The sequence below is a fragment of the Chiloscyllium plagiosum genome, unplaced genomic scaffold (genome assembly GCF_037043375.1).
Source record: "Chiloscyllium plagiosum isolate Xiang-an unplaced genomic scaffold, Cpla_swu_hap1 HiC_scaffold_11, whole genome shotgun sequence".
In the NCBI taxonomy this organism is placed as follows: Eukaryota; Metazoa; Chordata; class Chondrichthyes; order Orectolobiformes; family Hemiscylliidae; genus Chiloscyllium; species Chiloscyllium plagiosum.
In genome coordinates, this window is record NW_028270149.1 from 33,898,453 (window position 1) to 33,923,277 (window position 24,825).

The 24,825-nt window shown below is 41.7% G+C and overlaps 1 protein-coding gene across 5 annotated transcripts in view; it reads left to right on the top strand.

Annotated features, from left to right (window-relative positions):
• The window catches only part of LOC122557312 (STAG2 cohesin complex component b), a 164,017-nt gene that overhangs the window by 40,775 nt on the left and 98,417 nt on the right, over window positions 1-24,825 (top strand). For 4 of the 5 annotated variants that reach the window (XM_043704887.2, XM_043704886.2, XM_043704885.2 and 1 more), the window contains exon 2: window positions 18,874-19,015. The exons of the other annotated variant lie outside the window; for it this stretch is intronic. In XM_043704887.2, the coding sequence (XP_043560822.1) occupies window positions 18,972-19,015 (44 nt within the window). In that variant the 5' untranslated portion in view covers window positions 18,874-18,971. The remainder of the gene's footprint in view (window positions 1-18,873; window positions 19,016-24,825) is intronic. 5 annotated transcript variants of the gene reach the window in all.

The following is a 24,825-nucleotide window of genomic DNA, read 5'->3' on the forward strand; positions in this document are numbered from 1 at the left end:
TAGAATTGAATGGTAAGGTTGTGAACATCTGCAGAGCTGAAAAATGTGTTGCTGGAAAAGTACAGCAGGTCAGGCAGCATTCTTCTGCCATTTTTGCCTACTTCTTCAACCAGGATTCTCGCCCACCCTCTGACGACCCCTCTCCTGCCTCCAACACATCCACCTGGACACCCCATGCTGGCCTCTTACCCACCCTTGATCTCTTCATAGCCAACTGCTGCCGTGACATTAACCGCCTCAATCTGTCCACCCCTCTTACCCACTCCAACCTCTCACCCTCGCAACGTGCAGCCCTCCACTCCCTCCGCTCCAACCCCAATCTCACTATCAAACCGGCAGACAAGGGAGGCGTGGTGGTAGTTTGGCGCACCGATCTTTACATTGCTGAGGCTAAACACCAGCTCGCGGACACCTCCTCCTACTGCTCCCTTAACCATGACCCCACCTCCCACCACCAAACCATCATCTTGCAGACCATCCATAACCTCATCACCTCAGGGGATCTCCCATCCACCGCCTCCAACCTCAGTCCCACAACCCAGCACCACCCGTTTCTACCTCCTGCCCAAAATCCACAAACCTGACTGCCCCGGCCAACCTATTGTCTCAGCCTGCTCCTGCCACACCAAACTCATCTCTGCATACCTCGACATGGTCCTTTCCCCCTTAGTCCAAGAACTCCTCACCTACGTTCGGGACACCACCCACGCTCTCCACCTCCTCCATGATTTTTGCTTCCCCGGCCCTCAACGCCTTATCTTCACCATGGATATCCAGTCCCGAAACACCTCCATCCCCCATCACAAAGGCCTCAAAGCCCTCCGCTTCTTCTTTTCCCGCCGACCCAACCAGTACCCTTCTACTGACACCCTCCTTCGACTGACTGAAGTGGTCCTCACTCTGAACAACTTCTCTTTCCAATCCTCCCATTTCCTCCAAACCAAAGGAGTAGCCATGAGTACCCGCATGGGCCCCAGCTATGCCTGCCTCTTCATCCGATATGTGGAACAGTCCATCTTCCGCAGCTACACAGGCACCACCCCCCACCTTTTCCTCCGCTACATTGATGACTGTATTGGTGCTACCTCGTGCTCCCACGAGGAGGTTGAACAGTTCATCCACTTTACTAACACCTTCCACCCCGACCTCAAATTTACCTGGACCGTCTCAGACTCCTCCCTCCCATTCCTAGACCTCTCCATTTCTATCTCGGGTGACTGACTCAACACGGATGTTTACTATAAACCGACCGACTCGCACAGCTACCTAGATTACACCTCTTCCCACCCTGCCCCCTGTAAAAACGCCATCCCATATTCCCACTTCCTTTGCCTCCGCCGCATCTGCTCTCAGGAGGACCAATTCCAATACCGAACAACCCAGATGGCCGCCTCCTTCAAACACCGCAATTTCCCCTCAGACGTGGTTGAATCTCTCCACCGCATCTCTTTCACTTCCCGCTCCTCCGCCCTTGAATCCCGCCCCTCCAATTGCCACCAGGACAGAACCCCACTGGTCCTCAACTACCACTCCACCAACCTCCAGATACATCGTATCATCCTTCGTCATTTCTGCCACCTCCAAACAGACCCTACCACCAAGGCTATATTTCCCTCCCCTCCCCTATCAGCGTTCCGGAAAGACCACTCCCTCCGCGACTCCCTCGTAAGGTCCACAACCCCCACCAACCCAATCTCCACTCCCGACACCTTCCCCTGCAACCGCAAGAAATGCAAAACTTGTGCCCACACTTCCCCCCTCATTTCCCTCCAAGGCCCCAAGGGATCCTTCCATATCCGTCACAAATTCACCTCCACCTCCACACACATCATTTACTGCATCCGCTGCACCCGATGTGGCCTCCTCTGCATTGGGGAGACAGGCCACCGACTTGCGGAACGTTTCAGAGAACACCTCTGGGACACTCGCACCAACCAACCCAACCGCCCCGTGGCTGAACACTTTAACTCCCCCTCCCACTTTGCCAAGGACATGCAGGTCCTTGGCCTCCTCCATAGCCAGACCATGGCAACACGACGCCTGGAGGAAAGGCGCCTCATCTTCCACCTAGGAACCCTCCAACCCTCAGACTTAGCATCGCCTTCTTGACCTGCAATCTTTTTTCCGACCTCTCCACCCTATCACCCTCACCTTCACCTCCTTCCACCTATCGCATTCCCAGCGTCCTTCCCCACCTTTTATCTTGGCCTGCTTGACACACCTTCCTCATTCCTGAAGAAGGGCTTATGCCCAAAACGTCGATTCTCCTGCTTCTTGGATGCTGCCTGACCTGCTGCGCTTTTCCAGCCACACATTTTTCAGCTCTGATCTCCAGCATCTGCAGTCCTCACTTTCTCCTAGATACCGACAGCCATGGGGACCAAATTTAAACCCCAATGTGCCAACATTTTCATGCACAAATTCGAGGAAGACTTCTTAACTATGCAGGACGTCCGACCAACGCAGTACACCAGATACGTTGACATTTTCTTCCTTTGGACCTGTTAGGTTCTTTTTCTTGAGATTCTTAGACACTCTATGCAACTGCAATGCGCCAACTTTTGTGAACAGTCAAAACTTATTCAGCAAGTACAAGCGTGGGAGGATCACTTAACACTTTGCAATGCTTGCAAAGTGTGTCAAGAGAAGCTTTCTGAACAAAGGGACATTTACATCACAATCAGTAATGCCCACAAGCCAACCCCCAGCCACTCCCCCAAAAGTCACATGCCACGCAAGACAATGCAGTGGGATCACATCATTTCCAAAAACAATGTAATGTAAATCATCCCTAGATGGCCAGTTCTGTTGTGAATCATTTTTTTAACTACAGGATGTGATGAGAATTTTAATTGCAATATTCTTATTGATTCTGAATAGGGGATGATAATGTAAATTCTTTTACTCTGAATAACTAGGGAATGGCCGTGCAAATGGTTCTGAATGGCAAGAGAGGGGAATGTAAATTCCTTGCATTCTACTTGTAAGTCAGAGGTATACCACCCTAAGATTAAGCATACCACTCTAACCCCCAGGGACATCCAATTTCCTGCAGGTCAGCAGAGCAAATTAATCCTTTTGTATCTCATTCCCTCATTTACATTCCATGATATCCACCAAAAAGGCACTATCAGGTTATTCATAAGAATCTGCCAGCCAGTATTTAAGCAAGTTATTGACACACTGCATACAATGATTTTGACAACAAAAATTGCTAGTCCATCTAATAAATAGGATCTGCAAAATCCTCCCGTGTGGGTGAAGAAAAGTGTTCAGTAAAGTTCTTAAATCCACAGTCATTGGTGACCACTTTGCCCTCTCCAAGTTGAGCGGAAATAAGCCAGTTATCCAAAATCTCCTTCAGTAAACTCCAACCTGTAAAGAAAATCCAGTCTGTCCTTGTACATTGCTCCATGGAGAAATCTGAATTCTTGGATAAGTGCAGTTAAATACTTAACAAAACTGATGACACTTCCATGCTTGTTTAGATGCTTCAATTGGAGATTCCAGCGCATCTGAGCGTGAAATGTAGCAGCTGCAGCAGTAGGGTCGGATTTCTAAACTGTGCTGGGGCTAGTGTTCTTGCTAACCGGAGAAAAAGAGAGGATTTTAAAAAAAGTAGAGGTCATAGGATCAAATTTGTGAAGCTTTGTAAATGGAAGGTAGAATCAGCATGAAAGAGAATGGCATAAATGATGAACAGCCCATGGCAGGAAGGGATAGAAAGTATCAATCCAAGACAAATTGATGTTTACAAAAACAGCAAAAAAAAATAACTGAAGGCTCGTTATCAGAGTGGTCCTAGTATTCAACACAAAATAGGATGAACTTGGAGCACAAATAGAAATGAGTAAGCGCAATCTGGTAGCCATAACAAAGAAAGCTACAGGATGACATGGATTGGGATCTGAATCTTCAGGAAGGACAAAAGCCAGGAAATGGTGGAAGATGTTCCATTAGTTAATGATGGTGTTAATACAGTAAATAGAGGTCATTTCAGTTCAGAAAACTAGAATGTGGAAGTGGTTTGGGTTGAGGTACATAGAAACATAGACAAAAGGTGTAGGCCATTCAGCCTATTGAGTCTGATCCATCATTCATTGTGGTCGTGGCTGATCATCGAACTCCGTACCCTGTTCCTGCTTTCTCCACAGACCCTTTGAACCCTTTGGATATTTTCAAGGGGGAAATTAGTTCAATGTTTCGGCCTCCAACTGCTTTCTGCACAGATAATTTCACAGGCTCACCTCTCTGTGGGTGAAGAAATTTCTCCCCATCATGTGGTCTGCGGTATATCCTCGAAATGTAATCTGTTTCTCAACCTCCTGGTTATCAGGGACATCCATTCTCTGTTTATTCTCTTGCCTTGTTAGAATTTGATCGGTTTCTGTGAGAACCCCCCACCCCCCCCCTCCCATTTATCTCACCACCCGGAGGCTCCCTGCCTTCATTCTGATGAAGGGATTTTGTTCGAAACGTCGATTTTCCTGCTCCTCGGATGCTGCCTGACCTGCTGTGTTTTTCTGTCGCCACTCTAATCTGGACTCTGATTTCCAGCATTGTAATCCTCATGTTTTCCCTGTCTACTCACCCCAACCTATTCTCTCGACTCCAGTGAATATAGACCCAATTGATCCAGTCTTTCCTCAATATGTCAGTGCTGCCATCCCAGGAGTCAGTCAGTTAAAACCTTGCTGCACTCCCTTCATATACAAAATGTTCTTCTCCAGATAAGGAGAGCATTATTGTCCTCAATACTCGAGCTGTGGTCTCACCAAGGCTTGTACAATTCAGCAAAATGTCCCTGCTCCTCATTTTAATGATTAAGATATATATTGTGAATAGTGGGAGTCCAAGCACTGATCTCTGCAGTACCCCAGTGCTTATAGCTTGGAAAATAACCCATTTATTCCTAATTTTGTTTTCTGTCTGCCAACCAGCTCTGTATCAATGAGCAAACGTTATTCCTATGCACTTTAATTTTACATGCTAATCTCTGATATGGGACCTTATTGAAAGCCTTCTGAAAGTCCAAGTAAACCATGTCAGCTGGCTTCTCCTTATTACATCATTGGAAAATGTAGTGGATTTGTCGAGCGTGATTTCCTTTAATAAATCCATGCTATGTACGATACTGTCATTGTTTTCCAAATGTGCTCTGATTTAAAGCTTTATCTACTCCAACATATTTCCTACTATCGGTGTCACTTTAAGTGGTCTATAATTCCCAGCTTTGTCTTGACCTTTTTTAAATAATGGTACAGTAAAATGACAGTTGAATTGCAGTAGAAAGTTTCCAATCTATTGTAACTGTTGCAGAATCTGTAGAATCTCAAAAGGCATCCATTTCTAAGACCACTTCTTTAAGTACCCTAGTATATACATTATTGGACCCTGGTGATTTATTAGTCTTTAATCACATCAATTTCCCCAATGCCATTTCCCAACTAGTTCCAATATCCTTTAGTTCCTCCCTCTCAACACTCTGCTCCCCAGTATTTGTGTCCTCCTTTGTAAAGAGATAGCCAAAGTGTATATTTAATTGATCTGCCATCTTTGTTCCCCATTATATAACCTTTTCTTTCTGACTCGTAATTTCCTACATTTGTCTTCGCTAATCTTTTTCTCTTCATGTGTCTGTTAAAGTATTTACAATCTGTTTGTAGGTTTTGCAAATTTTCTTAATACTTATTTTTCTGTCCTAATCATACCTTTGCCCTTATTTGATAATTAAACTGATCCAAATCCTCAGATTTGTGTTTTTTTAGTCAAATTGTATGCCCCTTCCTTAGATCTAATACGATCCCTAATTTCCCATGTTAGCCATTGTTGGGTGTGAAGCCAATTCTCAACATTGTGTATAGTTCCCAGAACAGAAACTGTACAGGGTGGGATATGAGGAAAGAAGTAATGACAACTTGTCACAAAGGCACAGAAGTAATCGTTGGAGATTGTAATCTACTTGTAGATTCAAAAATTAGATGGGTAAAGGTAACGTGGGTGACTTCTCAGAATGATTTCAGAATAGTTTCGTAGAACAACATATTCAGGCGTTGACTAGAGAGAGGCTACATGAGACCTGGAATTTTACAATGATGTGAGATGATTCATGTCTGGTAAAGGTGAAAAGGTAGCATTGTTAATCAAGGATGGAATTTGTACAAAATGAAATGATCTTGGTTTGGCAATCTTGGAATCATTTTGAGTGGAGATATGGAATAGTACTCAATATGAAGAAAAAGTAACGAGCAGGGATGACCTGCAGGCCCCCTGATTGTAACCATAATGTAGGATGAAGTAGGCACACACAAATGTTGAGTTTTTGTGATTAAGGGATGGGAATAATCACAGTTGACAGGTTCATCAAATACTTTGGAGATGGATTCTTCCAGACAGCAAATTCTGGAACTATCCAGAGAGCACATTATACTTTGACATAGCATCACTGATGTGATAGAATTCATAAATGATCAACAGTAAATGCACTCCAAGATAGCCGCCACCACAATATGATAACATTTTGCACTCATTTTGAAAGGCAGAAGAGTAGAGTCATCAAATCGTATAGCACAGGAGCAGACCCTCCAGTCCAACCACTCCATTGCTGACCATAATCCCAAACTAAACTAGGCCTATCTGCTTGCACTGGCCCTATATCCCTTCAAACATTTATTGTTCATGTACTAACGTAAATGTCTTTTTAACATTGTAACTGTATCTGCATCCACCACTTCCTCTTGAAGTTAATTCCACCCATGAACCGCTCTGTGTTTTAAAAAAAAAAGCCTCTTTTATTTTTAAATCCTTCTCCTCTCATCTTAAAAATTTGCCCCCAGTCTTGAAATTCCCCAACCTAGGGAAAAGACACATGCCATTCACCTTAGCCATACCCCTCATGATTTTATGAATTTCTGTAAGGTCATCTCTCAACTTCCTATGCTCGAATGAAATAAGTCCCAGTCTCTCCTTATGACTCATACCCTCCATTCTCAGCAACATCCTGGTAAATCTCTTCTGAATCTTCTCCAGAAGAGGCCTCACCAATATCCTGTACAACCTCAACATGATGTCTGAACTCCTATATCAAATGGCATCAAGCATGCTAAATGTCTGCTTAACAACTCTATATATGAAACAACCTTCAAACAATTCCCTACCTGAGTAGGTCTTAAGATCAGAATTTTAAATTTCAGTAAGGGCAACTTGTGGGTATTAAAGTTGAGCAAGCTGAAATAAACTGGGAACTACGCTGTGTAATACATCATCAAACAGTTTTGGCAAGACATTTAAGGAGACATGTCCAGATGTTCATAATAAGTATATTGCTCCTATAAAGAAACTTCTCCATGGCTTACCCGCTAACCATGGTTAACTAAAGTAGGTAAGGAAAGCATTAAATTGTACAAAGTTCATTGATAGGTCAGCAGAGTGAACAGAACATCAAGAAGAACAGAGGATAATTAAAATCGGGAGAAAGAAATTAGAGCATGAAAGGAAGCCAGCAAGAAACCTAAGGGCGTAAAGAGTTTCCACAGTTATTTTAAAAAGTGAGAGTGTAAATACATTGAATGTTGGTCCATCAAAAAATGAGAATTAGAAATTATTAGTACAGGATAAGGAAATAGTGGATGAAATGAATTAATATTTAGCTTTCACTGTAGATTGCAAAAAACCTTCAAGTGATATATCTGTTTCAGGAGGTAGAAGAAGGAGAGGAACTTGGTGAAATTACAATCATAGGGAAGATGGGACAGAGCAAACTGATGGAGTCTCAGAAGAGGTGGCTCATGGAGTAGTAGATGTGTTGGTGTTGACTGGAAAATAACAAATTGAACCTTCCTCATTGAGTGAGGGAGGAGTTGAGCCTGTTACTCTTGATGTTTAATCATCTACCACCAGTCACTGGATGTGCCTGGAATACAGGTTTAATCAGTTAATTGTGGGGTTGCTTAACTCTGTCTGTTGCATGATACTTTGATTATGTGGCATGGAAGTAGTCCTCTCTTGTAGTTTATTTTTAGGTATGCCTGGTGCTAATAGATCATCTGCACTCTTTGAAGCAGATTTGATCATTTGGGTTGACAATTATGGTGGAGTAAAGGATATGTTGGGCAATAGCACGACACATTGTGGTTGACTGCAATCCTGCTTTTGCTGATGGTATACAGCATTACCTGGATGAAGTTCTGAAGAACGGCCACTGGACTGGAAATATTGAGTGTTTTCTCTCCACAAATGCTGGGGAGCTTCTCCAGCAATATTTTTTTTTGCCTTGAAGTTGATGGCCAACGATTTCCTTCAGTGTCCTCTGCTATAATTTACTTTCAAATATGTAATAGAAAGTTGTGACTGATCAACCTTGAAAAAGAGCAGCTTTTAAGTAATGCCTTCCATTTTGAAATATGCACAATAAACAATTAGAGAAAAACCTGGAAGAATTTAATTGTATAAGAAGAGAATGCTAACGTGTAAAGCATTGTTTAAGTAGAAAATTTGGCACCTCTAATTGTAATGGAGAAAATTATGTTCAGCCTGTGAAGCCCAAAAATCATTTCTACATGTTCTATGAATGTAGGCATGAGCCACTTGTCATTTGTTTCAAAGAAATAACTGAAAAATAACTTGCTGGACAAACCTTGTTATCATTTTGAAACTTGTACAGTTATATTTTCTATCCTTTATATACAGAACATTTTCTGTTTGCCTTAGTATATTATATTTGAATAGATTATTTTGAACTTTTGAGTGTGTTGCACATTGAACCTTGAATATATTTTGAAACCTGGGCAATTAAGATGAAACAGTAATGTTTTTATTCCTTTGAAACACCAAGAAGGATGTTAAAAAGCTGGAAAGGGTGCAGAAAAGATTTACAAGGATGTTACTGAGACTGGAAGGTTTGAGTTATAACAATAGGCTGGATATGCTAGGACACATTTCTCTGGAACATAGGAAGCTGAGGGGTGACTTTTATAGAAGTTCATAAAATGATGAGGGGCATAGATAAGGTGAATAGCTGAGATCTTCTCCCCAGGGTCAGGGTGTCCAGTACAAAAGACATTGGTTTAAGCTGAGAGGCAAAGGTTTTAAAAGGGACCAGAAAGGCAACTTTTTCATCTAGAGGATGGTGCATGTTTGGAATGATCAGTCAGAGGAAGTGGTAGAGCTGAATAGAGTTTCAACATTGAAAAGACATGAATAGGAAAGATTTAGAGGGATCTCTGCCAAATGCAGTAAAATGGGACTAGTTCAGTTTAGGAAGCTTGTTCAGCATGGGTGAATTGAGTGAAAGATCTATTTCCGTGTGCTATCTGACTCTGCACCCGTTTCAAAACTACTCGTAATGGTGCCTGCACTTGCATATTGCTGAATTATTTTGTATTTTATTAATTTTGCATTAAACCTAGTTTCTATTTTCTCATTGGCCCCAATCTTCTCCGAGCAGCAGTAATGGTGGTTGGAATTGAAACTTCCCCCTCCCAATTTTGCTACACACTTCTGGGATCTTCTGACTGTCAGAGAAATGCACAGCTCATTTTCCCTCTCAGAACTTTGGAGCAAAGTCGGGGCCAAGTCAGGACTATTTTCACGGCACAAGTTGCCAAATGAAAAGTTTAAATGTCTAATAGGATCATACAGTGCAGAAGACACACTTCAGCTCATCAAGTTTGTACCTCCTGAAATATACTACTACCTACACAAGTCTCACTTTCCTGTGCCAAGCCCATTGCCTCAAACGTTATAACACTCATCCAAGTGTTTCATAAGCTGGTGAGGTTCAACTATCCTCTCAGCAGTGCATTCCAGGCCACCATCCCTGGGTGAAAAAGGTTTTCCTCAAATCCCCACTAAACCACTTAACTTTTTCTTTAAAATGATGCGCGCTTATTTAGTGAATCTTAAAGGAGACAGCTGGTTTCTGTTCACCCTGACCACTACCTCATAATCGTATACACCTTTTATCATAGAGCCCTCAACTTTATTTGTTCCAAAGAAAACAATCCAAGCTTATCCATTCTCTGTTAATTGTTCAAATACTCCATCCCAGGAAGTGTCCTGGTGAATATCGTTTGCATCCTCTCCAATGCAATTTGTTTGAATGTCATTGGACAAATAAGTGCTTGAATATACGTAGGTGGATATACGGGGTGAGGTGAAGGTGGTATGTAGGTAGCATAATATGTAGTTGGGTGGTGTAGTCATGTTGGGGAGATGACTAGGTCTGGTAAGAAGGAGTACAGAGACAGTTGGGGTGCAGTGATACAAGTTGTGTCATTATCCAATGTTAGAATTAGTTTTAAACTGTCATTTCCTGAATAACTATTCAGTATAATAGAGCTATCTGAAATTATCCTGAAATTATCTGTCATTTCCGAAGTAACTATTCAGTATAATAGAACTATCTGAAATTAGCCTGAGTAGTTTCATAGGAAATGAAAGACAGTTCAACACTAATTCTAATATTGGATAATGACACAATTTACACCACTTCACCCCAACCGTCTCTTACTACTTCTCCTGACCAGACCGTATCATTTCCCCAACATGACTACACCACCCCGAGTATATATTATCCTACCAACGTACTACCTTCACCTCGCCCCATATATACACTTACATATATTCAAGCACTTATTTGCTCAATGACAAGAAACAAATTGCACCAGAAGGGATGCAAAGGGCATGTTTGAGATGGAGTATTTGAACAATTTAGAGGCTGAATAAGCTTGTATTGTTTTCTGAGGAACAAAGAAGGTTGAGGGCTCAATAATAGAGGTGTATAAGATAAACAGAAATTCACTGTTCGCTTTAGTTGAAGACTATGGGGGAATCATTTTAAAGTGAAAAGTAGAAACTCAGAATTATGTTCCTTCTCAGAGGGTTCGAGGAAATACAGGAATTGCTCATCGATCCATTAATGTTTTGCAGGCAATTTCCACATAAGTGGCTCATCAGGATATCTGTAGGGTCGAACTGCACTTTTCCGCTGATATTTCTTGCATCAAGATCCAGAGATCAGAGGAATTGGACTAGTTTTTTTCTACCCACCCCAAATAATGATTTATTTAAGAATTCAGCATACTACACTTATTACAACATATGTAACTGAAATGGGGGACTGAATTGTAACCCTTTGAGAATTCAGTACAGTGTGTGTACAGTCACATGGTTTTGTGAGATGCTTTCATTCCTCATATTCACCTTGTGATGTCTTGGTGAAACAGGACAGTGTACTCATCAAGAATTTGACTGAAGTATGGACTCATAGACTTGTAGATACTTGCAGCACAGAAGGAGGCTTGTTATAGAAGTGCCAATCTACAAAGATCTGCATAGAGGAATCTGATTTTACAGCTTTTGGCCTATAGGTTTGGAGACCACTGCACCGCTAGTGAATATCTGAATCTTGGTCAAGTCTGAGATTTTCTGACTTGGCCATCCTTTCAGGCAGTGAATTTCAGACTTTCACAAACCTCTGTGTGAAAATGAATTCTCCTAAACCCCTCTTAGCTTTCTTAAGGTCAATCTTTCGATCAATGCCCCCTTATTATTGACCCTTTTAATTATGGCAATATGCTTTCCTATGTCTTATGTATGTCTTTCAGTCCTCTCAAATTTTGTTGCTCCAAAGAAAATAACCCCAGCCTATCTGAGCTCTCCTGAGTTCAGGCCATCCAGTTGAGGCAATATTCTGGTTTATCTGCTGTGCACACTTTCAAGTGCAGTCACATCCTTTGCATAATGTGGTCGCCAGATATGCTGTAGGACTTTAGTTGTGGCCCAACTTGCATTTTATACATTTCCTTTCTCTTTTTATTCTCTGTCTATGCTAATAAAGGCAGTATCCCATTTACCTTGAGGGATTTGTGGACATGCACGCTAAAGTCTGTCTAATCTGAAGTATTTTCCAGAATCTTAGCATTTATAGTGGAATTCTTATTATCCCTCCCAGAGTCCATTACCTCACATTTTTCCACATTGAATTCTGTTTTCACTGATGTACCCACCTGATCAGTTCATTGATATTGTCATATATTTTACGGTTGTCCGCATCAATGTTTACCAGTCAACTAATTTTCATGTGATTTGCAAATTTCTACACTGAAGTTTGAATCATTAATGTACACCAGAAGCAGCAAAAGCCTCTGCACTGAGCCTGCAGAGCCAACTGGAACAAACTTCTAGTCACAAAAATGTTCCTCCACTGTCACTCATTGCTTAATGCCTTTTAACTAATTTTGGAATAGAAGTGCCACTTAACCTTGAATTCCATGGGCTTTTAATTTGGGGGTAAAAGCAATGACTGCAGATGCTGGAAACCAGAGTCTAGATTAGAGTGGTGCTGGAAAAGCATTATAGTTCAGGCAGCATCCGAGGAGCAGTAAAATCGACGTTTTGGGCAAAAGCCCTTCAGGAATACAGGTAGAGAGCCTGAAGGGTGGAGAGATAAGTGAGAGGAGGGTGGGGGTGGGGAGAAAATAGCATAGAGTACAGTAGGTGAGTGGGGGAGGGGATGAAGGTGATCGGTTGGGGGGAGGGTGGAGTGGATAGGTGGCAAAGAAGATAGTCAGTAGGACAAGTCATGGGGGCAGTGCTGAGCTCGAAGTTTGGAACTGGGGTGAGGTGGGGGAAAGGGAAATGAGGAAACTACTGAAGTCCACATTGATGCCCTGGGGTTGAAGTGTTCCGAGGCGGAAGATGAGGCGTTCTTCCTCCAGGCGTCTGGTGGTGACGGAGCGGCGGTGAAGGAGGCCCAGGACCTCCATGTCCTCGGCAGAGTGGGAGGGGGAGTTGAAATGTTGGACCACAGGGTGGTGTGGTTGATTGGTGCGGGTGTCCCAGAGATGTTCCCTAAAGCACTCTACTAGGAGGCGTCCAGTCTCCCCAATATGGAGGAGACTGCATCGGGAGCAATGGATACAATAAATGATATTGGTGGATGTGCAGGTAAAACTTTGGATGTGGAAGGCTTCTTTAGGGCCTTGGATGGAGATGAGGGAGGTGGTGTGGGCGCAGGTTCCGCAATTCTTTAGGGCGGTGTGGTTGATTGGTGCGGGTGTCCCAGAGATGTTCCCTAAAGCACTCTACTAGGAGGCGTCCAGTCTCCCCAATGTGGAGGAGACTGCATCGGGAGCAATGGATACAATAAATGATATTGGTGGATGTGCAGGTAAAACTTTGGATGTGGAAGGCTTCCATGGTGAAGATGAGGCGTTGGGGCTGGGGAAACTGAAGTCTTGGAGGAGGTGGAGGGCATGTGTGGTGTCTCGAACGGATGTGGGGAGTTCCTGGACGAGGGGGGAATAGGATAGTGTCGAGATAGGTAGCAATGAGTTCAGTGGGGCAGGAGCATGCTGAGACAATGGGTCGGCCAGGGTGGTCAGGCTTGTGGATCTTGGGAAGGAGGTAGAACCGGGCAGTGCGGGGTTCCCGGACTATGAGGTTGGAAGCTGTGGGTGGGAGATCTCCTGAGGTGATGAGGTTCTGTATGGTCCTGGAGATGATGATTTGGTGATGGGGGGTGGGGTCATGGTCGAGGGGGCAGTAGGAAGAGGTGTCCTCGAGTTGACGTTTGGCTTCAGCGGTGTAGAGGTCAGTGCGCCAGACTACCACTGCGCCCCCTTTATCTGCTGGGGTCGGGATTGGAGGGCTGCGCGTTGAGGGTGAGAGGTTGGAGTGGGGGAGGGGGTAGACAGCTTGAGGAGGTTAATGTCCCGGCGGCAGTCGGAAATGGAGGTCGAGAGCGGGTAATAGGCCAGCGCAGGGTGTCCAGCTGATGCAGTGTGTTGGAGGTCGGCGAAGGGGTCCTCGGAAGATGGGCGGGAGTCCTGATTGTGAAAGTAAGCTCAGAGGCGGCGGAAGAAGTGTTCGACGTCACGGCGTGTATTAAATTCATTGATGCGTGGGCAGAGGGGTTGAAGGTGAGTCATTTGTTTGAGGACCTTATCAAATGTCTTGTTCGGTCCGTGTGGACTACTACAAATGTATTGCCCCCATCAAAACTCCTGGTTATGTCCTCAGAAAATTTGATAAAATTTGATTAAATTTGTCAAATAAAGAGGAAAGTCACCAGAATCTTCCAAGACTATGAGGCTGCTCCTTCATTAGAGAAAGAGATTATAGGCAAGGGGAAAAAGTCAAGAACAAGAATCCATCATGATAACCTCAACCAGTATAGGAATTGAAGTCATATTGTTGGTGTCACTCTACATGGCAAACCAGCCACCCAACCAACTGAGCTAATGAACCCCCTTAACATTGGTGAAGAACAACCTTCTTTTCACCAATCCATACTGATTATCCATGATTAATCTGTGCCTATCGAAGTGCAGGCACGTTCTGACTCTGAATTCTTTCTAATATCTTGCCTATCGCTGAGCTCCAACTGACTGACCTGAAATTCCCTGATCTTTTTCTCCCTCCCCCTTATCTATGGACGGCATGGTGACTCGGTGGTTAGCACTGCTGCCTCACGGCAGTGCTAACCAGGTTCGATCCCAGCCTTGGGCGACTGTGTGGCATTTGCACATTCTCCCCGTATCAGTGTAGGTTTCCTCCCACAGTCCAAAGATGTGTAGGTCAGGTGAATTGGCCATTCTGAATTGCCCATAGTGTTAGGTGCATTAGTCAGAGGGAAATGGGTCTGCGTGGGTTACTTTTCGGAGAGTCGGTGTGGACTTGTTTCCACACTGTAGGGAATATAATCTGTAAACCTCATTGAAGTCCTTGCATTATCCATTGAAACAAGGCCGACTCAAGTTGTTCAGATAAAACTCTAAATTATTGGCAAATGTAAGATGCTCAGCCTTCCTTTTTCTACAAACTATTTCATTAAATTAGTTCCTTGAAGTTATAGTGGACTTCTGGAAAATAAGAACTGGTAACTGCTTTAATTGCTTCTTTAGCTTTTACTTAAAAAGCTATACTAAAAATCAGACTTTGTTCTGAGCAGTAATTGAATTACACAAAAGAAGTTTAGAACATTGAGAGATGATTTAATCGTAATGCATAAAATCCAGAATGGTTTCATGAGATGGATATGGAAAGGGTCTTTCGCCTTGTGGTTAAGCCCAAAGCTTGGGCAGTATTTTTAAAATTAGGAGTAAGCCTCATTGGACAGAGATGGAGAGGATTTGTTTTCAGAAGGTTATGCAACTTTGGAACACATTGTCTGCTTCAGAAGGTGGTGAAAGTGGAGTCATTGAATATTTGTAAGGTAGAAGTAGATTGGTATTTGTTGGGCAGGGGAATCTAAAGTCATCAGAGGTAGATGGAAAAGTGGAATTCAAAATATAAACAAATCAGCCATAATTTTATTGAATGATGGAGTGGCCTATTGTTCATGTGAAGTAAAATTTGAAATAAGATCTTAGAGCAGATTTTAAGAAGCATGTTCAAGGAGAAGAAAAAGTTAGGAAATTCCAGAGTTGAGGGCTTTGCCCTGAAGTCATGTCCATCGGAGGTTGAGCAATTAAAATCACGGAGGCTTCAGGGACCAGAGTTAGATGTGGATGGCTGGTTTGCGATGCAGTGTGATTTAAACAGCTGAGTTTGCCACAGAACTGGCTCAAAGATAGAATACAGAGGGTGGTGGGGCAGGGTTGTTTTTCAGACTGGAGGCCTGTGACCAGTGGAGTGCCATAAGGATCGGTGCTGGGTCCACTACTTTTCGTCATTTATATATAAATGATTTGGATGCGAGCATAAGAGGTGTAGTTAGTAAGTTTGCAAATGACACTAAAATTGGAGGTGTAGTGGACAGCGAAGTAGGTTACCTCGGATTACAATGGGATCTTGATCAGATGGGCCAATGGGCTGAGTAGTGGCAGATGGAGTTTAATTCAGATAAATGTGAGTTGTTGCATTTTGAGAAAGCAAATCTTAGCAGGAGTTATCCACTTAATAGTAAGATCCTTGGGAGTGTTGCTGAACAAAGAGACCTTGGAGTGCAGGTTCATAGCTCCTTGAAAGTAGAGCTGTAGGTAGATAGGATAGTGAAGAAGGTGTTTGGAATGCTTTCTTTACTGGTCAGAATATTGAGTACAAGATGTTTGGAGGTAGTGTTGCAGCTGTACAGGACGTTGGTTAGGCCATTGTTGGAATACTGCGTGCAATTCTGGTCTCCCTCCTATCAGAAGGATGTTGTGAAATTTGAAAGAGTTCAGAAAAGATTTACAAGGATGTTGCCAGGGTTGGAGGATTTGAGCTATAGGGAGAGGTTGAATCGGCTGGGGCTGTTTTTCTGTGGAGTGTTGGAGGTTGAGGGGTGACCTTATCGAGGTTTATAAAATCATGAGGGGGATGGATAGGATAAATAGACGAAGTCTCTTCCCTGGGGTGGGGGAGTCCAGAACTAGAGGGCATAGGTTTAGGGTGTGAGGAGAAAGATATAAAAGAGACCTAAGGGGCAACTTTTTCACGAAGAGGGTGGTACGTGTATGTAATGAGCTGCCAGAAGAAGTGGTGGAGGCTAGTTCGATTGCAGCATTTAAAAGGCATCTGGATGTGTATATGAATAGGAAGGGTTTGGAGGGATATGGGTCAGGTGCTGGCAGGTGGGACTAGATTGGGTTGGGATATCTGGTCGGCGTGGCTAAGTTGAACCAAAGGGTCTGTTTTCGTGCTGTACATTTCTATGACTCAGACTCTTAATTGAAATATTCTTCACATCATCTGTTGAAGGCTTACACTTGCTAATGACGTTGAGTTGAAGGTTGGTGTGAAATGGCACAAAAACAAAGTGAGCAATCTAATTGTTTTTGATGGATATCCTTTTACAAATATTTTTGCTGCTGAGGCCTGTTTTCCTCTGTTCCAAGTGTAAAATAAATGTAAGTTCTTTACTTATGTTAAGATCATCCTGAGAGGGGAAACCATTGTTGCTTGAATTTTGCATTATTGCAGAATTGCTGCTATTGAAACCATAAAATATGACTGCTGAATTTGTAAAAGATGGGTTTGTTTGCATACCCTTTTTTTACTTTTTGATTGACCTATCTATTTGTCTCATCTGTGGAAATTGTGATTTGTGTCCCTCTTACTCCTGTAACAATTTGGCCATGGATACCACATGACTTGCAGTGCCACGTTCTTTAATGACTGCAGCCATTAGAGTTCTGTGTAAGCTGATGCAGTTTCTGCTTCCTGTTGTCTTCACCTGAGCTCTCAAAGCCTTTGATGGCTAGCACTATTATTTCTCTAGGAGCCACTAAGATGTTGAAATCTGACCGATCTTTATGTTTAACTCTCAGACTTGGTAGCTCCATCTTAATCTGTTCTGCTTTATTCTTTGCTTTCAGTAGCAATTTGAACATTGGTTGCCTATACATCAAGCTCTGTTAGCCTTGCATCTTCCTCTGTGAACCAGGGAAATGCAACCAGGTTTTTAAGTAGGGGAGGGCAATGTGTAGCCATATCTGGAACATGGGTCCACAGTAAACTTAAGGTGAGAAGGAAGGCAGAGACCTGATCGTCCAGAGGGACCTCTGAACACCTGAGTTGTTCAGAGACCAATCCACAAAAGAATGTAACAGACACAACGTGTTTGCTTTGTAGTTGCATGAGGAACCTTGCAAAATAATGAGTTTGTCAGGTATCTGCTGATTTTTGGGTAGCTTACATCAACAGCTTATGTTCATGTGTTGCACTCCCCTCTTACTCGTGCTTCCCCCATGTCTCTAGCCCCTCACTGTCAATGTACACTTGTGTATGTGTGTATTCAGATTATAAAAAATAACAATTGGTCACTTCTGACAGTCCCAGACACTCACTCAATATTCCTATACCAGCTTTTGTGTTTCTCTGATTATGCTGACAGTGATACTTCACTGAATACTTTGAATTTGTTTTTTCAGAAAGCATCACTTAGCTTGTGTCCATTGTTTTGTTTGATCTGTTTGCCAGTTAACTATTCCAGTGCCAATAATCTACTCTGTTGCCACTCATTCTTGGACTCTTCCCTTGGTTGCCTCTTTTAAGCTTTAAGCCAACTGACTTCATACTGTTCTTCTCATTCCATGATGTGCTGCTTTGTCATGATAGCTGCTGATGCCATGGCTGGTCACTTGAATATTGGTGGTGACAAGACAAAGTTACTAGGAAGAGTGGGACATGGCGACAAGTGATCATCAAAGTTTGTGGCAGTGAGAAATTTCAATGGATGGCAAGTTAATGCTTGAGCCTTAGGTCAGTTATTAAAAAATAGGATTTTTCTTTTTAATGGACTTTTAAAAATGTTGCAGGTATATTTTCCCATCTCTGAGAATGTACTGTCAAGATAACTGTGGCACTGAAATTTTGCTTTACTTAGCTGGCTGCCACTATGGAAGCTTTTTACATCTGCATTCATCAAGGAACCTGTTAATTTGTCAAAATAGTATGGTTTTTGAAGTTAATGGATCTCTCAATCCTGCTGTTCTTTTACAGATTCTATTGAAAATTTCTTTAAAAAGAAATCAGGCTATGACTCTTGTCTTCATCCTCTTCAAAGCACTGTTACCTACCAGAGTACTGTTTCAAATTCAAATTGGCTAGTCTTGCATTATCATCCTGGACAGTTAGTGATGGGGAACTATAACTACATGCTGTTTCAAGTCTGTCATCGCCCAGGCCGCACTTCAGAGAAAATCTTGCTCTAATTTTATCAACAGCAGTGAAACTTAACTAATTTTTTCTTTGCTACCATGTACCAAGGGCACAAACCCAATTAGTTCCCAAATTGTTACCAATCAGCGTTATCTGGGAATAAACCTGGAGCTTCTGATCTGTATGACTGAGTGCTACACGAGACAATATATCAATGTAAACTATAAATGTGGAGAAACTAAAAGGGAGCAAGTCAAAAAATTCAGTTTCATGTTTTCTTCCTTTCAGATTTTTCGTTCTGTGACTAGGTTGGAACTGAACACACTGCTGTTGTGAACTTGGGAAGACAAATAAAATATATTTTTGTCACAGAAGATGTGTAGGAGATGATAGCTGAACCTGAAATACCCACAGAATTTCATCTCCCTCAGTAAGTTGTTTCAGTTATTCAGACGCACAATGTTTCCATAACGAAAACTGCTAATCTTGCATGTTTTCCAACGCTTTACAGTTAATATTTTTGTTGCTTTTCTTGATTTGGACTGGGGTATGGTTTGGCTCTCATAAGAGGCTCTCGTAAGAGGCTCATCGTCATGTGCTAGCTCAGAAGGTGAATTTCAGTGGTTTCTTGAACTAAAGGGCACATCTGTTACTAACCTAAACTGAACCCTAATTTATTTGATTTCCACACCTCAGTACAGAGTAATGGAGGCTAATAAACCTCAGTACCACATCAGATGGTGCATTTCCAATGTTCAACATGACCAAACTAAATTTTCAGATTTGGAGCTCTTTGTTCGTTTTGTTTGTTTTATGCATCTTTGTTGGTTTGTTCATTGGAATCTTGAATTTTGGCATTTTATTTCTGTGCATATATATAAACTGCAATTCAATACAGTGAACTACATTTTTAATTTAACCTGTTCAAACGAGTTTTGACACACCTCTGGAAAGCATGTGGCTTTGAATCTCGGCTGCTGCTTTTCACAAGCCCTTGAACTATCAACCTTGGCCTTTAGCCCAGCGACATTATTCTCATGTCATTGTCTCCTCTAAAGATTTCTGATATACAGATAGTTCATCTATGACACAATGGTTGCGTTCTTGTGCAATCCCGTGTTATAGGAAACATCACTTTTCAGAAACAGCGCTTAGTGTTGGCAATGTAATCGTGTTATAGTCAACACGCATTTTAAAAATTTGTGATTTAGAAATAGTGTCCCCAATTTGTCAATTGTGTTAAAGCAAATTCATTTTAATGAAATGCATGTTATAGCAGAATGATCTATATTACTTTTTTTAAAAAAAGCTACTTTAAGCTGGTTGGTTGAGTCTGTAACCAGCACCCTTAATTTCTCCAGTGTGAACTGATCTGTGGATAGGGAATTTTGGCAGAATTTATTTAATAATTTGGTCTTTATTGGACCTAACCCCATATGTACTACTCCTTTAATTTCATTGACTGAAGATCCTTCAGGCGCTGACTCCCCTCCTGCTCAAAAATTGCAAAACGTTTAAATGCTTCAGATTAATTCATTTTTAATTAATATAGAGTCATAGAGCATGGTAACAGACCCCTTGGTCCAACTTGTCCATGCCGACCAGATATCCTAAATTAATTTAGTCCCATTTGCCAGCGTTTGGCCAATATCCCTCCAAACCTTTCCTGTTCATACACCCACGCAGATGTCTTTTAAATGCTTAATTGTACCAGCCTCCACTATTTCCTCTGACAGCTTATTCCATACACGCACCACTCTGTGCATGAAAAAGTTGCCCCTTAGGTCCCTTATAAATTTTTTCCCTCTCACCTTAAACCTATGCCCTCTAGCTTTGGACTCCCCTACCCTAGGGAAGAGACCTTGTCTATTTGCTCTACGTATGCCCCTTATGATTTCATAAATTTCTGTAAGGTCACCCCTCAGCCTCTGATGCTCTGGGGAAAACAGCCCAACCTATTCAGTCGCTTACGACATCTTAACTTTTCCAACTCTGGCAACAATCTTGTAAATCTTTACTGAACCCTTTCAAGTTTCACAACATCCTTTCTATAGCAGGGAGACCAGAATTGAGCATCGTATCCCAAAAGTGGCTTGACCAATGTCCTGTATAGCCACAACATGACCTCCCCACTCCTATACTCAATGCACTGACCTATAAAGACAAGCATACCTAAAATAGCCTTCACTATTCTGTCTACTTGTGACTCTACTTTCAAGGAACAATGAATCTGAATTTCATGGTCTTTTTGTTCAGCAACCCTCCTAGAACTTTATCGTTAAGTATATAAGTCCTGCCCTGATTTGTCTTTCTGAAATGCAGCACCTCATTTATCCAAATTAAACTCCATCTGCCATTCCGCTGCTCAATGGCCCATCTGATCAAGGTTCTGTTATATTCTGAGATAACCTTCTTTGCTGTCCATTACACTACCAATTTTGGTGTCATCTGCAAATTTACTAACCGTATCTCCGACATTCACATCCAACTCATTTATATAAATGACAAAAAGCAGTGGACCCAGCACTGATCTTTGTGGCACACTGCTGGTCGTTACGCTTCAATGAAGCGTTGCAGCTTTTTCTCGAATGCTGTGAATTATAAACAGGCAGAATTTGTAAACAGGCAGCATTTGCAAATGTAAGAGCCAAGGCTACACTTCAGTACATGTATCTTGCAAAATGTGTATGCTTGATGCTTTTGATCTAGTGGATACACAAGGAGCAAAATTCAAGTCTTTCTCTCACTTGGTAATTATCTGATGAGAGGGGCGTCCGGCTTAAGATTTTGAACTCTTTGTTTCCACTTTTGTCGCTTTGCTCTCGGACCTGGTTTGCTTGATACAGTAATTCAGTAATTTGCTTCCAACTATTGGACACAATACTACTACTGTGGAGTCTTGTGATGCACACTAGCAACTTGAACAGTGTCCTGCTCCCTCGTGAATTTTGTCACCAAAAAAGGATTGTGTGTGAATACCTGAAGTCTCTCACGAATTATCCTGACTTGGATGTTCATCGGTGTTTCTTTATTGTTCCTTGGTTCACATCCTGAAATTACCTTCATTACACTGTTCCAGGAGAACTGTGAATACACAGATTTCACTGGCTGAACAGAGAGGTCACCCCTCATTTTCTCAGAACAACTAATAATGGGCAATTAATGTAGCAGACATTATCCTTGGGAGAATTTTCTAGATGAATGATAATTGTATTTGGATTCATGTGGCTTATTGCAACATTACCTATCGTTGTTTGCTCCTTGTTATGTACCTTCCACCATCAAAATCTTCACTTGGCAACTAAATGTTTTTTAAAAAAAAGAATAATACATTCAAGCTATGTAAGTAGACTTGCAACAAACATTTAGTGAAGTTCTATGTGCAAGCTACTGGTGATGTTCAGGATATGGAGATTCCAAGTAAAGTTTGGTTAAGGTTAAGAAGTTGGCTCAGGAATGAAAATTGGTAGACTCTTATGAGAGAATGCATATCAGGCAAACCCTGTCTAACAAATCTGTTATGTATTTTGAAATAACTAACACAATCGTTGAAAAAAAACCAGTGGATGTAAATTATTTAGTTTTTAAAAAGGCACTTGTTCAGGTTCCAAATTCCAAATCTTTGAGAGAAGGATTGTGGTAATATATTAACATGGAGTCTGTTTGTAATGCAATTTAAATGCAAGTTAGAATACAATGTAAAACAGTATAAAGAAGTGACTCATCCGTTCAAGAGGTATTTAGATTAGATTAGATTACTTACAGTGTGGAAACAGGCCCTTCGGCCCAACAAGTCCACACCGACCCGCCAAAGCGCAACCCACTCATTCCCCTACATTTACCCCTTTACCAAACACTATGGGCAATTTAGCCTGGCCAATTCACCTGACCTGCACATCTTTGGACTGTGGGAGGAAACCGGAGCACCCGGAGGAAACCCACGCAGACACGGGGAGAACGTGCAAACTCCACACAGTCAGTCGCCTGAGGCGGGAATTGAACCCGGGTCTCTGGTGCTGTGAGGCAGCAGTGCTAACCACTGTGCCACCATGCCGCCCAAATACAATTGTACATGTATTTGTATGTTAAGTCTTCAAAATTAAGCCCCTGCATGAGATCATATTCATAAGTACAAACACTGAAATGTTACGTTTTTAAAATTACACCTTAGTCTGTTCCTATGTCTTAACGTTCGTAAACTGGAGACCCTGTACATAGTAGATTACTTTGAAAAGTATAAAATGGATAAATGGAATTTTCAAGTGCCGGTTGTTTATCCAGTGTTGTACTTGAAAGATCAGTGAAATCTCTATTAAAAACTTGAATGATTATTCTTGGTAACTTACTGAAGTTTACTAATCATATAAAGTAAGGCAAAGTGGTATTTGTGAGAAGAGACAGTCACTATAGATCAGTTAAATAAGGAGGCAATAATTTGGTAGATGGACAATAATGTGAACATTGAGGTTTTCCACTTTGGTTAGAAAAAATGTACTACTTAAATGGGAACAAACGTTAACATTAATATTTTGCAAGACTTCGGAGTTCTCGGATAAGTAATGCAGAAAATTGCATGTAAATACGCAAATAAATGAGGAAGCTAAGTAGTGTTTGCTTTTTAGCAAGCGGTTTTGTTCACCAGTTACTTTGCTGCAATTGTACATGACTTTGAGCTATTTTGGATTACCTGCATTGTCATGATCTTACAAAGGAAGGATGTGCTTTGCTTTGCTTGGAGGCAGTGAATGAAGGTTCATTAAACTGATTTCACGGTTGGGAGGATCATCGTCTGATTAGACACTGGTGGAACGGGCTGACATTTTCTTGAGTTTGGAAGATTCTGAAAGGGCTTGACATAGTAGATGTTAAGAGGTTGTTTACCCAATTGAAGAGTCAAGAAGTAGGACCAAAGTCGCGGAAGAAGGAGTCTTAAAATGAAGATTGAGTTGAGAGGTTTATTCACTCGGTTATGATTCTTTGGAATTGCCCATGGCAACGTGAATACAAAGTCATTGTTCCTATGGCAGTTTAGTCACTGTTTTGGGTCTGGTGATGTGTAATGAGGCAGGTTTAATAAATGATCCAAGAGTAAAAGACCCCCCAGAAAATAGTGATCATGACATTGCAGAATTTAGCACTCAGTTTGCAGGATAGACACTTGGTTGAAAACAATTGTGCTGAACTTAAATATGAGTAATTGCAAGGAATAAGGACAGAGTTAGCTTGGATGGACTTGGAAAGAAGATAAATAGCCAAAACGGTTGTGGAACAGTAACAATTAAGAGAATAATTCATTACTTCAAAAAAGATGTAGAGAGAGAAGGGTTCCAGGAAGGCAATAAGCTGATCATAGTTAACAAGGGAGCATGAAGGTCGCATCACATTGAAATAAAGAGAACACAGTTTGGAAAAGGTTTTCGGTCAGCCTGAGGATTGGAAAGTTTTAAATGCCAACAAAAGATGACTGAAACATAATGATGGAGGAGAAAATAGTTTTTGAGAGTAAAGTTGTAAGTAATATTAAGATGGACAGCAAAAGATACCTTAAATAAAAGAAAAGTAATATAGATCCCTTCAAGAAGAGGTGGGGAAAATAATATTGGGAACCAGGAAATTGCAGAGAAGTTGAATAAACTTATGTCAGTCTTTACTGTAGAAGACACCAATAGACTCCGAAGGTACTAAATAATGGAGAGCCAGACAATAGCTGTCATTTAGTTAGGTTCTTTCTCTTGAGATTCTTGCACACTTGATGCAACTGCGACATGCTAACTTCTATAATAACCAAAATTTTATTAACCAAGTGCAAACTTTGGAGGATGACTTAACACTATTCACAATGCCAGCGAAGCATGTCAAGAGAAGCTCCCTGATCAAAAGGACAGTTCCTTCTTTATACAAAATCTTTTATATCACAGTCAGTAATTTGCACAAGACAGCCCCCAGCTCTTCCCCCACAGTCTCATGCCACTTAAGACACAATGCAGTGACCCGATCATCTCCAGAAACAGTATAATGTAAGTCATCTCTTAATGGCCAGATCTGTTGTAAATCATTTTTTAATTACAGGATGTGGTCAGAATTTTAATTGCAATGTTCTTACTGATTTTGAATACTGGATGATAATGCAAATGGCTCTGAATGACAAGGAATGTAAATTCCTTGCATTCTATCTGTAAAACAGAGGCATACTACCTTACCCCGGGACATCCAATTTCCTGCAGGTCAGCAGAGCAAATC